The following is a 16,293-nucleotide window of genomic DNA, read 5'->3' on the forward strand; positions in this document are numbered from 1 at the left end:
AATCCGCTATCTTTTTCCATTTTAATTCTAATTTGTTTATACCAAATGATGACTCTCTGATGGTATTATTTTTAAAGCTTAACAATTTTTCACTCACATTCTTCTCACGTTTATATAAAATATAGCATTAGAATTCTTATTTTTGAATCAATCTTGTCACCATCAGAAACTTTTATTTTATAGTCTTCATGTACATAGATATTTCATACAAGAAAAAAATCACAAAAAAATCTACTATCCTTAGTGTTACGTGAAAACAATGGTTTCAACGTCTTCAAATCTTTCTCACATAACTTGTTTCGCATCCTCATACTAATTCTGAACCATTTTAAACCTTTTACAAATTTAACAAAACCATTCAAACCATAACTCACAAAACTCTAACATAACATCATTCAAATTTTCAGCACAACATTACAATTTTTCAGCACCTAACAACAATCTTGATTTTTGTTTTTCAGTATCTGTGCAGGAAAAAGAAGAACAAACACCATCAATCTGCTCTTTCACTTCAATCCCAACCTGCACAATCAAAACACAATTTCACAGCAACCAAACAATAACATTATCATCATCCACTTTTCAGTCAATAATTAAAACTAACACAATAAACCTGTAATGATTAACACTGAAAATAGATTTTCTTAATACTAACAATTTTGTATCAATACATGTGTATAACAGTCTTTTGCAGGATAAAAGGAACCGATTCGTAAGTCGTAAGGCAACAACACCGAACACGATTCGCAATTCCATCGAACTGCACAGAAACGTCGTCAACACGACACCAAACGACAACTCTACAACATCGCTCACTCTCCGACACCACCGCTCACCACAATGACCGTGAGACATCCGACGACTGTCCTCCGATCGCATCCCTGTGCCGACAAAGTCGCACCAACCACCGAGTACACAAGCTCCAAACCACACCTCCGATATCACACACGAACTTCAATAGAGCAATAACGCCTCGCAGAGATCAGAAAGAATCTATACGAAGCCGAATGAAGGGAAGGATTGAGATTTCGCATACGAGGTGTCGTCGGTTTCGTCAATCTTGTAATCTCGAAACATCGATTCCTCACCTATTTGATTTGAAGTCTTACTGCATATGAACTATTCGTTTCCATGATTTGTTTGGATGTTGTGTTGTTGAATAGTTAATCTCCAACTTACTGCATCTTGTTTCTTTGTTTGATTTATTTTAATCCACTAGTTTTCTATATATATTTAAGAATTAAAATTTTATTTTCTCTTTATATATTAAAATACCAAAAATATTTGTTTAATTGTCTCTTTTAAAATCAACATGACTATTCTTAGATTTTGTTCTTTTAATAAAAAATTGTTGTATGTATCGCGACTAACATTTTCTTGTTTTTGTAAGGTACACTTTGAGGCATTGGACTATTGTCATGGACATTTACAACTTCACTTAATTCTCATATATTTTTACTTTCATTTGGGATCTGTAATGATTTTATCCTCGTTGGTTTTTATTGTAACTCCCCCATCCCGAAGCCCTGTAATAGTTAGGACCTTTTATTTTCTGTCTTTACTTTCCTGTACAATATTATATGTTTGCGTGTGTTAGTAATTTAGGGTGTGAAAAGAAATTAACCTCAATCGTAGATCACTAACTAAAGGATAAGGTATTCGAATCTAACACACTCGCACACACTATGCTTTTTTTAAGCTTTTCAAACAAAACAAAACGAGCTAAGCAAACTAAGAGCCCGTAGATAACTACGGATGAAAAGGGTGCTAACACCTTCCCTTTTCATAACTTACCCCCCGAACTCAAACTCTCTTTTTAAGGTCTTTCCTGTACTTTTATACATTTCCTAATAATTGGACAAAATAAAAGTCGGTGACGACTCTTGCTCACCGCAACATTTGTTTGCGAAACATTTCTTTAAAGTCAGTTCACCGTATTACTGAACTGGCGACTCTGCTGGGGAGTATTTTTTAAGAGGGGTTTACCTTAGGGCTTAGTTCATTTTAAATGTTTTCAAATGATTGTTTTGTTTTATTTTAAAGGGTTTTGTTTGGGATTATTTTTGTGTGAAAGATCCTACACTCGGATCTAGTGTACCTTAGGTATATGGAAAAAGACCAAGGAGACTGTACGGCGTATACCGCTATGGTTAATATGGTAGCCATCGTTAGTGCGACGCTTTGGTTTGTCCTAATGTTCCTTGGGATCCGGTCTGGGGAAACATTTGGCTACCTCGTGGTGTCATTAAGCACTAATTTGCCCCTAGAACCCTAGTTGAATTTGACTTTGTCCAGTAGGAAGTAGCGAGATGGCTGGCTTTGGTTCCGACCGAAGTTGGTTGATACTCGAAGCTACACTCATATGGACTGGACTTTCAGGACGTTTTCGGTCGGTGATTCGATTGCTGAACTGAAATAGTGCCTTCGAGAAAGGTCAATGATATGAGCTCCCTAGAACCCGATCTTTATCTAAGACAGGTTGAACCAACTAAACTGCAAGGGGGAGGGTACTTACCTATGAACTTCATGCGAGCCTCTAAACCTAATGACACTTGTGTGACTTGTTTGTGTGTGCTGCTAACCCTTTGGTTTTCTCGCAGGATTTGTTTATACCCTAACCGTTTGGTTTCCTCGCAGGATTTGTTTATACCCTAACCGTTTGGTTTCCTCGCAGGATTTGTTTATACCCTAACCATTTGGTTTCCTTGCAGGATTTGTTTATACCCTAACCGTTTGGTTTCCTTACAGGATTTGTGTGTACACTAGCAACTTGAACTCTTTGAAGGACTTACTCGTCCTCATCACCTAACTAACCTTTTTCAAGGATCTCAAGTATTTAGGGCGCGTAACTCCAAGTGCCGTCATCAAGAGCCAGATTCCTAACAAGGGGCAAGAGGATTTATTTTCCTCTAGCCAGATGCCTTCAAACTCAAAGGTACAGTTCCTACCAAGGGGCAGGAGGATTTATTTTCCTTTAGCCATATGCCTTTAAACTCAAAAGTACCGTACCCCAAATCAGAGGCTATGACCCACTGGATATGGTGAGCTTGATTCTTATAGAAGGACATTCGAAGACGAAAGTCAAAATTCTTCAGACAAAGCTGCAACCAAGTTCAATCTCTAATGTTGCAATCTGAATTCCATAAAGATCCTTGAAAACATTGCATATGCATTCGCATACATATCATTGCATAACAAGTTCAGACGCTAACGCTCAGTTTGTTTTCCACTCTGGGGCACTTGGTCAATCGATCGATGATTGTCAACCATTTAAAGACAAGGTTCAAGACTTGATCGATACAAAGGCTATCATCATTCATACCTGTGAGCCAGATTTGAAGTTCTCCTTCGACTCAACGGATCTTCTGAAGCAATAAGTCCATACGGAGAAAATCGCCTCAACTTCGATAATCTCTACATCAGCATGCATGTTCATGCGTAGTATTTCTTGTTTTGATTCAATACTGTTTATATGTCATACTTGTTTGTTTTTGAACTATAATAATGATGCATTGAATATGTTTGTATTGAAATAACCCATTCTCTCTCGCTCTTATATGATTTCCTGTGCTTGTGATACCAAACTCTCAGTGATAAAGCACGATAACTCCGAAGGGAGAATGACGAACAAATGATACCCATATTCTCAAATGGTGTGCTTTCGAGTAAAACCCTGTTGATGATGTACAGACATTGTTTCAAATCCCTAAACACTGGAGATATAAGGAAGTTAATCCCTTGTCAACCCCTTTGAGCCTTGAAGTAGGAGTTTCTTTTCTATACAAAAAAACCCTCACATTTAATCCAGGAGCAGGGTAGTGTTCAGTTAATCTCTTTTTAAGGTCTTTCCTGTACTTTTATACCTTTCCTAATAAATGGACAAAATAAAAGTCGGTGGCGACTCTTGCTCACCGCAACATTTGTTTGCGAAACATTTCTTTAAAGTCAGTTCACCGTATTACACATGTGGTAAGAGATGTGATTACTTGTATACTTGAAATATGATTATATTTATATACAATTGTTACTTTGTGAATGTGTTAGAAGGGTTATGTACTTAGAATCTATATGTTGGTGAAATGTGATTATGTACATTGTTTGGCAATTATGTTAATTTCTTGGGATTGTGGAGCTTTGTTGGAGGAGTGGAATATGTGAATCTTAATATATTGTATATGAGGTATGTTTATGTGAAGAGTGATGAATTCTTGGGAAGTATTATTTGTAACACCCCTTACTAACCCCGCGGCAATTTAAAACAATTATTCAGAGTACATGAAATAAGGGTGCTACAATTCATAATAAATAAACATCATTCAGTCATGTCATGCATTCACTGAGGTAATCATCATAAATTAAAACGTTTCATGTTAACACAGCGGAATTTATCAAAAACGGACTAAGTTTAACATCTTCAAAACTTGTCCTTCAAAACATCAAAACATAACTAGAGTCATAATCATAAACTCTAAACAATCGCGTCCCCAGTGTTACAACTATCAGAGCATGACACCTGACGCTACTAAAACACTGACTCATGAGCTAATCCTCACCGAGTCGAACAGCCGCTATCCTCAATCTGAAAATGACAACATGTAAGGGTGAGTCTCATCATAATTAACAAATGTTATAAGGTTATAAAGTAATAACACATCACAGTTGCATTATTCACCCAATTGTTTCATAAACAGACATTCACAACAAATCAAACCAAAATCAATACATCATTAGCATTTACAACCCTGGAATACATCCAATCATGTTATAAATTATGCATATGTATGAACTGACACTATGCATGTGGTACCAACATCATCAAATGGGGATAACCCATGACCGATCCAACATCGTCCAAGATACGGCCCTGCCAGCACAGATTCCACACGATGGGAATCATGCCCTTCACTGATCCAACACACCCTTATGGATACAGTATCATCAATGAACATGAATGAATGCAACATATACAACATACTTCTACTAACATCATCATCAATCATCAACATCATCATCATCATTCAAGTATGTTCATATATATTAACATCATTCAATCACAATTCCATAATCATCATATGAAAAACATACACGTATTTGCATCAATCATCATACTCAATAAGAATAGCATACATGTATTTTCATCATTCTAAAAACCGACCAATCATCATCATATAGGTTATCCTACAAGGTTCGTTTAGCTCAAAATGGCGCATCAAACGGACCAACGGTTAAAAAGTTATGCATCTTTGAACTTTTAAAAATATCTCAAAACACCAACAGCACGCGGCGCCATCACCAGTTCGCGGCGCGAACTGAGCGTCCCAAAAATTCATTGGCTCCCTGCCAAGCTGTTCGCGGCGCAAACATCTACATGCGGCGCGAAACGAGAAAAAGTTACGCCTTCGCGGCGCGAACACAGGTACGCGGCGCGACCTAAGCGTATCACAACTTCCTGGCATTCTGCCCACCTGTTCGCGGCGCCACCTTGTGCACGCGGAGCGAACCAGCGATTTCAGAAACCCCGACCTGCAGAAAACAGCATTCTATGCATTCCAAACACACCCAATTCATACCAGTACGAACCTAGAGAAATAGAATGCACAAACAACACAAAACACGTCTCATAATACACCAATTACACATCAATTGAGACCATAACAACGCAGACATCATAGATTCAAACATAGAGATCAAACATCATACAATTGACTCAATCCCTAAACCTATCATATGACTCAATCGACCCGAATTCCACATCTATTCAGTATTATTAACCCCTAACCCGATAATAGATGATAATCAGATAAGTCCCCCCTTACCTTAGACAAATTTCTTGATTCTTGGTTTCTCCCTCTACCGTTCTCCTTCACGTTCCTCGTTCCTCAGACTTCTGTTCTTTCACATTCTTTCTTTCTTCCCAATTCCAATTATTTTATGAAAATAATAATAATATTAGTAAAGGGCCTTCCTATATCACACCCCCCTTTTACTATTTCTCACATGGCCCAAATGCCATAAACCATTATTTATTTATTATTTTCACAAAATCCTTAATAATTCTAATTATTAATTCAATATTCTTGATTAAATTAATATTAAAATTATACGGGCGTTACATTATTATTGTATACTACATTTCTTATATTATGTTTACTTATTATGATTTGAATTCTCACCCTTCTGTTGATATTTCCCCTACCATGGGAAATGGGCAGGTACTCAAGTATAATTGTGGAAGTTTGAAGTTAATTTATGAAGTCTTCATGTTGCGCTATAATAAGTTAAGAGGGTCTTGCTCTAATACGTAACACTTGGGGGGATGAACGCTAGTTGTTTAGTGGTTTGGTTTTATTGTTGAATAACTATGTTGATACATGAAGAGTAACTGTTGATGTTAATATGGTTATAAGTTGAAAAGATGTTATGTCATCAAAGTCGATTAATGTAGTTCCGCTGCTTAATGTTAATAAAGTGAATTCATGTGGTTTTAGTTCATCTGAGTATTTGTGTTATGTATCTATGATAGCATGATATTTTTGTTAAGTTGTATCGTAATACTCCAATTGTTTGTCAAAAAATAACTTTATAACTCTGATTTTCTTAATAATTATTGGGGTAGAATTGGGGTGTGACAGAAGCAATTTGACAAAAAACAAGAAAGAAGAGAAAGAAAATAAATTGAGAGTTATTGTGTAAAAACACTTACGTAGAAAATACTCATTCAAGATAATCTTAAAACACAAAGAGTTATTGCTCATTATTTGTGTGTAAACATTTGTTCTTAACTTTGTTTCATTTGCTTATCTAGAAGCACTATTGTAAACACTTTCTATTGTAAATCTTTTGAGATTTGTTTTTTCTCAAGTGACTAGGTGATAGTTTGTATACTTGAGAGAGCTAAGGTGTTTTTCTAAACTCTTAGACGTTTGTTTGTAATCTTTCAAGATTAGTGGATTAAGTCATTTTTGAAGGCGAAATCACCTTAGCGAGTAGAAAAGATTAGCCTTATTTAAGGTGAACTTGTATAAAAAGATTATGTCACTTTTCTTTCTTAGCTTTCTTATCTTGATTATTTGTGTGAATAGTATTTCTAAGCAAATTTTTTTTTGAAAACCCAATTCAAACCCCCCCTTTTCTTGTGTTTTTCTCAATCTTAATGTTGCAGTCGACACAACTTCACCCTAAAATGTTTTAGGTAAATGCTTTCCTTTCAACATACTTCTAACTATATTCATGATGGTTCGGTTTTTCCTTTCTGCCATGGTGTGTAGGGTGGCACCCCTCATGCACAATCCCTTCTTTCTCATATAACATGTTGAAGTCTTTCAACACATATTATCCACCACCATCAGTCCTCATAATCTTGAGATTTCGACCACTTTGTCTTTCGATCATAGACTTAAACTTGGCAAATACCTCTATCACTTCGCTTTTCTTCGTGATTAGGTATGTCCATAGTTTTTAACTAAAATAATCTATGAATGTGACAGAGTATCTGTTATCTCCAATTGAGTTCACCTAGATAAGACCACATAAATAAGAGTATATGATTTCAAGAATTGCCTCCGACTTTCTTCCTGCATCCTTGTTGAATTAATTCTTGTATTGCTTTTCCTGCACATATTCTTCACACACATTGTTTGGAATGTCAATTTCTGGTAACCCTAAAACCATATTTCTTATTTTCAAATCTCTAATGTCTTTGAAGTTAAGATGTCCAAGTCGATTGTGACATATCCATTAATCCATGCTAGCTGCAGTCGCAAGGCACTTGTGATCCATCACATTAAGTTCAATATTGAAGGTTCTATTACGAGACATATGAGCCTCCAAGATTAACCTCCCCCTGAATCGACAACTCTCATAATCTCGTCTTTGATTGACACATTATAGTTCTTTTCTACCAACTTCTCTATACTGAGCAAGTTACTTTTCATGTCTGGTATATACAAAACATTGGAAATCACTGACCTTTTTTCATCTTTCCACATAATCAGAACATCACCAATACCTTCAGCTGCTAGAGTATTGTCATTTGAAAATTTCAACATGGTCTTCATCGAGGGCTTTATGTTGACACACCAATCTTTCCTTCCAGACATGTGTTATGAGCATCCTGAGTCCAATTACCACTTTTCCTTGAATCTTTCTTCATTTCTTGTTGTGACCATCAACATCATCTCTTCTTCTTCTTCTTCTTCTTCTTCTTCTTCTTCTTCATGTTTTGCAAACTTTGCATCACTTTCTTGATTCTTTTGTTTTTCTGGACAATTACTACAATAATGGCCAAACTTTTGACAATTGAAACACCGAATGTGACATTTTTTAAGTTTTCGACCACCATCTATTACTCTACCTGGATCACCAGCTCTTTGGTTGCTTTTTTATGGGAGGTTTTCTCTAATTCGACTAACTTCCTTCTTGCTAATTTCGACCAATCGAAATGTTGTAGCCTCCTATACTTTTGTTGCCATTTCAACTTCCTTTGCCTTTCTTTTCTTTTGCTAACTGAGCCTGTAGAGCCACATCACTCTTCGATATCCCTGTAGCTCTTTTATCAATTCTTTGTTCATGAGATTCATAAGCCCCTTGAAGCTCTTCCTTTATTAATGTTGATAAATCTTTCGACTCTTCTATGGCAATTGCTACATGGTTGAACTTTAGAGTCATTGATCTTAAGATCTTCGCAACAAATAATCTTGATGTCAACACTTCTCCACATACCTTGATTAGATTCACTAATTTCGTAACTCTAGTGAATAAATCAGTTATGCTTTCACTTTCTTCCATCTGAAGCAATTCATACGTTATTTTGTGAGTTTGTAACCTCACATCTTTCACCTTTTGAGCGCCTCCAAACGATTTTTCCATAATTTCCCATTCTTCTTTCGCCTATTCAACATCACTCAATTATTCAAAATTATTTGGATGAACCGCATTCATGAAGTATAAATAGTGCTTTACAATTCTTCTTCTTCTTCTTCTTCTTCAATTCTTTGTGTGTAGCCTTTTCTTCATCCATCTCATATTCTCCAAGCGGTGTTACTCCTTATTTCATAAGATACCAAAGATCTTGATAAAAAAAAACCTTTATCTGTTTGCACTAATTCTCATAATTCTGACCCTTAAGAATTGAGAGACTCGCCGGAAAACACCCATTCAAATGATTCATTTCCATCGTGTTTTCACTTTCCACAAACTGTTCGGCTAGGCTCTGATATCAGATGTTGGAATTACACTGAACCTATGGATAATTACGAAGCAATCTTGATGAACAAGATTCAATCTCACTGATCGAATTCCCTCTTGTTCTTCACTCTTCACTCGAGTGAATCAACCAACATTGGTTACAAGATGATTGTGCTACACAATTGTTAATGGAAGAATAAAATAAAGATGAATTGGGAAGAAAGAGAATTGGGGTTTGATCAAAATAAGGGAAAGAAGAAGAATTATTGCAGATTTTCTCTCCGCCCTTCAAACTGAAGTTTATTCTTTGCAATTGCAAGTTCAAGTGTACAATAATAGGGTTACTCCCTATTTATAAATTTTGGGGTTGCTTTCTCCCTAAGCAAAGTCTAAACTACCAAACCCAAAATACACAATTCTGTTAACTACAAAAACAAGCCTAAGTCAAAATTCTGTCGAGGCTACTCCTTCGGTAATGTGACAAACACAAATCGACACACACTAGGCTAATCAACACGACCTTGTTTCTGTCGAGCAACATGCTTCAACAAAAAGAATTACAATCTCAACAAAAACAAAATTAAAAACTTTACCCAAGTGGGTCACAAATTCTAGCAGAGAAAATGGAAAAGAAAAAAAGGGTTTATTGAAAAACTTCGACCAATGTTACTATTAAGGTTTGGATTGATTGTGAAAAGTGAGTGGCTAAGTAGCACCGAAGTTGCTAGAAATTAAGGTTAGTGGTTTATATGTAGGATTTGGTGATGTCGTTACATAGATGGATGCATATAGTTTTAGCTTTGTTGCTGTTGTTACTTGTGTCGACAATGTCACAATGAACAACGATGTCATCGAGGGACTAATGCCATTATTTTTGACCCAGAGACAGGCCTTACCACTGTGGGAAGGGTTTGCAGCTAAAATGATAGAAGGGAAAAAGTTCATTATTGTTGTAGCTGAACTCCGTAGTTTTGTTTTTCACAAAGAAAAAGAAAAATTGCAAAGAAAGAGTTTATGTGACATTTCCTTTTCCCATGTGACTTTTTATCTTCATATGTATTGCATTCATTATTCTTTGAGTCTGACAATATTGAGCCTTATGTTTCTATTCCAAATGTTGTTTATATTTTTGAAAGAGTAATTGCATTGAGCCGCAGATAAATAATAAAGTTATTAAGTAGTCATTATAGTAAATAAGTATGATAAGTTATGATAATTAAGAATTGTCATTAATTAAGTTAGTTAAATGAATTTAATCCAAAATAACCATAACTATTAACTTTCTAAGATAAATCCTAAAGAAGATATTGAAGATATTAGATTGTTTACCCCAATCAAGATGCTCTTAACTAACTACAGTATTAACTTAAATCCTAAAGAAAATATTGAAGATATTAAATTGTTTACCCCAATTAAGATGCTCTTAACTAACTATTAACTTGACATCTATAGATAGATAGATAATAATCTTTAATTAACCTAAAAAAATAACTTTCACAATAATTATGAATCATCTTCTAGAAGCACTATTATACAAACTCAACTACCACAAAACCGAAATATCACAAAAATATCAAAATTTGTCGGTATCAAAATAACCAACATTATTATTTTTCCTGTACACCGAAAAAGCCAAAGCCACACAAATAAACAACTTTTTGAATATTAATAATTTAATATCAAAAACACAAAATAAAATAATAATCCGACAATTCCCTGCCACCTTCTTCTGTTCACAAATCCCTTTCATTTCTATTTCTATTTCTCTCTCGTCGCTTCTGTTTTCTCTTTCCTCTCTGTGCCCAGATCCTCTTTCACAAAAAGAGGGTTTGTGCTGCCATCTCTAGGGTTTCCACCTTCCTCGGAGCTTCGAATTCTTCTCGCTGTTGAACAATTCGAAGCTTCGATAACACCAATCCTTTTCCCAATTGGTATTTCTCTTTAATCTTTGACACCATAGGGTTTCGGTGTCTTAAAGAGAACAATGACGCAGAAAATTCAGCTCAAGAAGGTCTTATTCTTTATTCTCTTTCTAATTCTATAAATTGTTACGTTATAATGAAAATTGGGACATAGGGTTGTAGAAAAAAAAGGGTACTTTTGAATATTTAATCGTTGAAAATCAAGGTTTTTTTTTATTTTTCTTTCAGTTTTTTGTTATATTCCTATTGTTTTATTAGATTAATTAATCAATCATTAGGCTCTGTTCTTATTTGACTTTATCATTAATTAGCTTCTGTTTTGTGAACGTGTGCAATAATTTTATTTTTCTATCTAATAATTATATCCGGTAAAAATAACTCAGATACGTTTTTTTTTTGTTTGTATGCAAAGCAAAAAAGGATAATGTTTGACTCATGCATCATACTGTGTCATTAGAATGTTTACATGTTATGTTACTTTATGGAGTCTATTCATTTTTTTTAGAATGGTTATTTACTATTTTTGATGGTTTAGAATTCGAATAAATACTCTAGTTAAGTATGATATGTTTCTAGAGGTTTTGGTTAGAAAATTTTGATACGCATTGGCTCTGAGCTGACTGAATTGTATACAGATCATGAAATCTTTTGAGTTAATAACTTTCAGGATTCGAAAGAGTTGGAGTTTTTCACTGAGTATGGGGAAGCCAACAGATACAAGATTCTTGAGATTATTGGAAAGGGTAGCTATGGAGTTGTTTGTGCAGCGATTGACACGCACACTGGGGAAAAGGTTGCAATAAAGAAGATTCAGGATGCCTTTGAGCATATTTCTGATGCTATTAGAATCCTCCGTGAAGTCAAGTTGCTGAGGCTTTTAAGACACCCTGATATTGTAGATATTAAGAGGATCATGTTGCCACCATCAAAGAGAGAGTTTAGAGATATTTATGTGGTGTTTGAGCTTATGGAGTCTGATCTCCATCAAGTCATCAAAGCTAATGATGACCTGACCCGTGAACACCATCAGTTTTTTCTTTATCAGATGCTACGTGCATTGAAGTATATGCATTCGGGTATGTGCTGGTCTTTCTTTCTCATTGTTAGGACTGGATATGTATTCTCTGTGGTTTTTGTTATTGCTTTCAAATTTGGCTTTAAACTACTTCTAATTAAGTTTATGTTTGGTTGCAGCTAATGTGTACCACAGGGATCTTAAGCCAAAGAATATATTGGCAAACGCCAATTGTAAGCTCAAAATCTGTGATTTTGGACTTGCAAGAGTTGCATTTAATGATGCTCCAACATCAATATTTTGGACGGTATGCAATGTCATTTACACTCCCAAGAATGATCTTTTTAATGCTTCTGCAGTTATTTGCAAGAAGGTTTATCATCTGTTATTGTGATGCATCTTGCAGGACTATGTTGCTACAAGATGGTATAGAGCCCCAGAGCTGTGTGGATCATTTTCTTCCAAGGTATTAGTCTAGCTAGGAGATGTATATTTCTAATTCTTCTATGACATGATACGACTACTGTTTATCTTGACCAATATGGCATGGATCCATCAGCAGTTCAGCACTTATAATAGAGAAACACTCAATTTCATTGATATTATTATCAAGACATGTAACACCACTACAACTAATAATTTAATCTATTTGGATACTTTAGCATGTAGGGTTTTTTTTTAGTGTTCCTATGATAATGTACCTTAGCCCTTCTTAAACTTCATGTTAATCTTTTTACTGTACCTCAGAACTAGATATTGTTGTTTCCTTCTGGTTCTGAGACTCTTGAAGACTTGCTTTTCCTAACAATATAAACTTCTAGGTTTGACTTACTTTTGATAAAATGATTTTGGTAATTTGGCAAACTAATAAAATTGAATGCAACTGTCTTTCTGATTCATTCTACTCGGTTCTCCCCTTCTGTTATATACAGATTGCTGTAAACTGTTTAATTTTTGGGTGTTCCCCCCCTTCTGTTATAAATGCAACAGCGAAGCCACCATTGAACTTTCAACATTCTATTTTGGCCTGTTTGACTTAAAATATATATGATACGCCTTCTGTGTGTCAGTAAACTGTAATGCCTATAGATGATTATTGTTCAGGGAAAACTATTGTTGTCTCTGGGATGTTGAATTTTCTTTTGTACATATATATGTGCTGATTGTCAATGTCAATTGATCTGTCTGTTTCTTTTGAGTGGTATGGTTGGAATGTGTAATTGTTGTAACGTTCTGATATTGTTGGCATTTTGTCTGCAGTACACACCAGCAATTGATATATGGAGCATTGGATGCATTTTTGCTGAGGTGCTGTTGGGAAAGCCACTGTTTCCTGGTAAAAGTGTTGTGCATCAGTTAGATTTGATTACTGACCTTCTTGGGACACCATTGCCTGAAACTATTACAGGAGTATGGACTTCTCTTAGCATAATCATTTTTTTATTTGATTTAATTTGTATGTAGTTAATATTTTCTCTCATGAACCTATATTCCTATTTAACTAGTATTTCCTTTATAAATTTTGCAGGTTAGAAATGATAATGCAAGGAAGTACTTGTCGGGAATGCGGAAGAAACCTCCTGTGCCATTTGAACACAAATTCTCAAATGCTGATCCATTGGCACTTCGCCTTTTGCAGAAGCTTCTAGCCTTTGATCCAAAGGATCGACCAACTGCCGAACAGGTATATGTTTATCTATATTGTCATGTATGTCAAAGCCCTATCTATGCAAGTACTTCCTCGAGACTCTTATAAGTAAAACTGATTGTACATTGCCCTTTCTATTCATTTAATTTTTTTGATGTAATAAAAAATATAAATGTATTCTCCAAACTACCCTTTCTCTTAATTTAATTTTCCATTGAAACTTCTCTTATGACAATATTAATTAATAAGTATAGGGGGAGTATCTATTTAATTGAGTGTTTATATTTATGTATAGGGGGAGTATCTATTTGTTAAGTGTTTTTCAAGAACTATCCTTGAGGGCCCTCTTGTATTTCAAAACTACAAAAAGAACTATACTTGAGATGTTGTGTTGTCTGTGTTTATTGTATACCTGACATAATCCATTCCTCCTTTCTGTTGGCAGGCACTAGCTGATCCTTACTTCAAGGGCTTGGCAAGAGTTGAAAGAGAACCTTCTTGTAAGCCAATCTCAAAATTGGAATTTGAGTTTGAGAGGAGGCGTATAACAAAGGACGATGTTAGGGAACTAGTATATCGGGAAATACTGGAATATCATCCTCAACTGCTCAATGATTACATGAATGGAACTGAAAGTGCCAATTTTCTCTATCCTAGGTCAATATACACTTCTATTGATCATAGTATATCTTTGTTTCCGTTTTTCTGATGTTATTATTGATGCATGTATAATGAATGTTTATATGCAATGCAAATTATTTACGTTATTTGCCCTTCCAGTGCAATAGATCAATTAAGAAAACAATTTGCTTATCTTGAGGAAAATGATGGTAAAAGTGGACCTGTGCCTGCTCCTGAAAGAAAGCATGTCTCTGTTCCAAGGTAAAATCCATAAGAACCAAACACAGTGGCCTATGCCCTTGCTGTTTTTAACATTTAATAATTGATTACATGTTGAGTTTGTCAGAATTCTGTAGCTAAATATTTCTAGTGGTTATGTTGATATAATAATTCCTCTTTTGCAGGTCCACTGTTCACCCTAATTCGATTCTTCCCAGTAAGCAAATGGCAGAAGAGACATCTAATAAGAGTTTGAGAGGAGTTGGAGAAAATTTTGGAAATCAGATAAGGAGTGTACAGCCCCCACCACGGGTGCCAGGTATACAACTTATATATGCTCCACCTTGAGAGAGTATGGAGATATTGATGTTTATTATAGTATGATTTTTAATATCTTTAGGAATTATGATAGGATTGCATTTCTATTAAGGTATTTCATCTTTAATAAGTATCTATTTTTAGGATATTTATATTCTACCAAGGTTAAGTATCTAATTGGGTTTATCTTTTTATATTAGGATTTTTATGTTATGAATACCATTTAGGTGCCTTACTTAATTTAGGTTTTAATGATTAATTAGAATACATATATATTTCTTCTTTGGAAAGTGTTTGATTGATTTGGAGGACTTACTATAAGAATATTTCCAGTTTTTCATTAGAGTACACTGTCAAGAGCCAACGCTTATGGGTTATTTGTCCTTCATCAACCCGGATATGTATATTGAGGCCCAGATAAGGTTTGGCCCATGACTAAGCTACTATTACCCATCACCTTTAATATAAGGAATAAATGAATCCCAATATATTCATGAGTTGTTGTGAATCTTCACTTTACATCAAACATTGATATATTCATCTAATTGCTCGATTTGACATCCATAATGGCATGGTTCTGCAACTTGAAGTTGAATATGATACTACTGTGACGTTATATATTTCCGTTTACACATCATTGCTGAACAGTTATTTTTTCTTGCCACAGCTAAGCCAGGGAGAGTGGTAGGCCCAGTTCTACACTATGAATATGAGAGAATTACAAAATCTTCTAACGACCCAAGGATGGTTTACCCAAATACTACTCAATCAGTCTCGACTAACAATGTCCGTAGTACCCATCCCCCGAACCCAAATACTACATCGAACACACACCAGGACTTTTCACAAGACAAGAATGATTTCCGATCCCAGCAGTACAACTTACAAGCTACATCAACCACTGATTTGAACAATTACCCATACCGCCGGCGAGGCAGTAACAATAACCTAAATGATCATGTAACAACTATGGATGCAAAACTGCTGCAGACACAATCTCATATTGGCGTAGTTGGTGCTGCAGCAGTAGCCGTTGCCTCTCACAATCACAGGTATTCAAGGGGTGGTATTCAGTACAGTTTGTCTTAGGCTTGGAAGTCATAGCCCAGAATTGGTGAGAATGAGGCTTATTAACTTTAGTTGGGATTAGGTTTTCATTTTTTAATTTCAGATTGCCATCCTTGTAATTATATGTACAATATTCAATTGATTAATGAAGAAAATTGATTGCGTTTCTCCATCTTCTTTCGAGGGTTACTATAAGAAATCTTGAAGCTCAGCGAGCCCAGATTTCACTGGCTTCAAGCCTCCTCAAAGAGATTAGTTCCAAGTTTTGTCTCTCACCAAACTATATTAGACTTGAT

At 35.3% G+C, this 16,293-nt stretch overlaps 1 protein-coding gene across 2 annotated transcripts; it reads left to right on the forward strand.

Moving 5' to 3' along the window:
* Positions 1 to 10,892: 10,892 nt before the first annotated feature.
* LOC131620404 (mitogen-activated protein kinase 15-like) lies at positions 10,893 to 16,169 on the forward strand. 2 transcript variants are annotated; one of them, XR_009289104.1, is made up of 11 exons: positions 10,893 to 11,197; positions 11,776 to 12,184; positions 12,303 to 12,430; positions 12,530 to 12,589; positions 13,384 to 13,533; positions 13,652 to 13,807; positions 14,217 to 14,428; positions 14,552 to 14,653; positions 14,797 to 14,930; positions 15,263 to 15,351; positions 15,597 to 15,735. XR_009289104.1 is itself a non-coding variant. In XM_058891475.1 (10 exons), the coding sequence occupies exons 1-10, from the start codon at positions 11,171 to 11,173 to the stop codon at positions 16,016 to 16,018; spliced, it is 1,800 nt and encodes a 599-aa protein (XP_058747458.1). In that variant the 5' UTR covers positions 10,895 to 11,170; the 3' UTR covers positions 16,019 to 16,169. The 2 variants fall into 2 exon arrangements, 1 of the variants encoding a protein (XP_058747458.1); XM_058891475.1 differs by lacking the exon at positions 15,263 to 15,351 and having other exon boundaries at positions 10,895 to 11,197; positions 15,597 to 16,169.
* The last annotated feature ends 124 nt before the right edge of the window (positions 16,170 to 16,293 follow it).

This window comes from Vicia villosa, linkage group LG7 (assembly GCF_029867415.1).
Source record: "Vicia villosa cultivar HV-30 ecotype Madison, WI linkage group LG7, Vvil1.0, whole genome shotgun sequence".
In the NCBI taxonomy this organism is placed as follows: domain Eukaryota; kingdom Viridiplantae; phylum Streptophyta; class Magnoliopsida; order Fabales; family Fabaceae; genus Vicia; species Vicia villosa.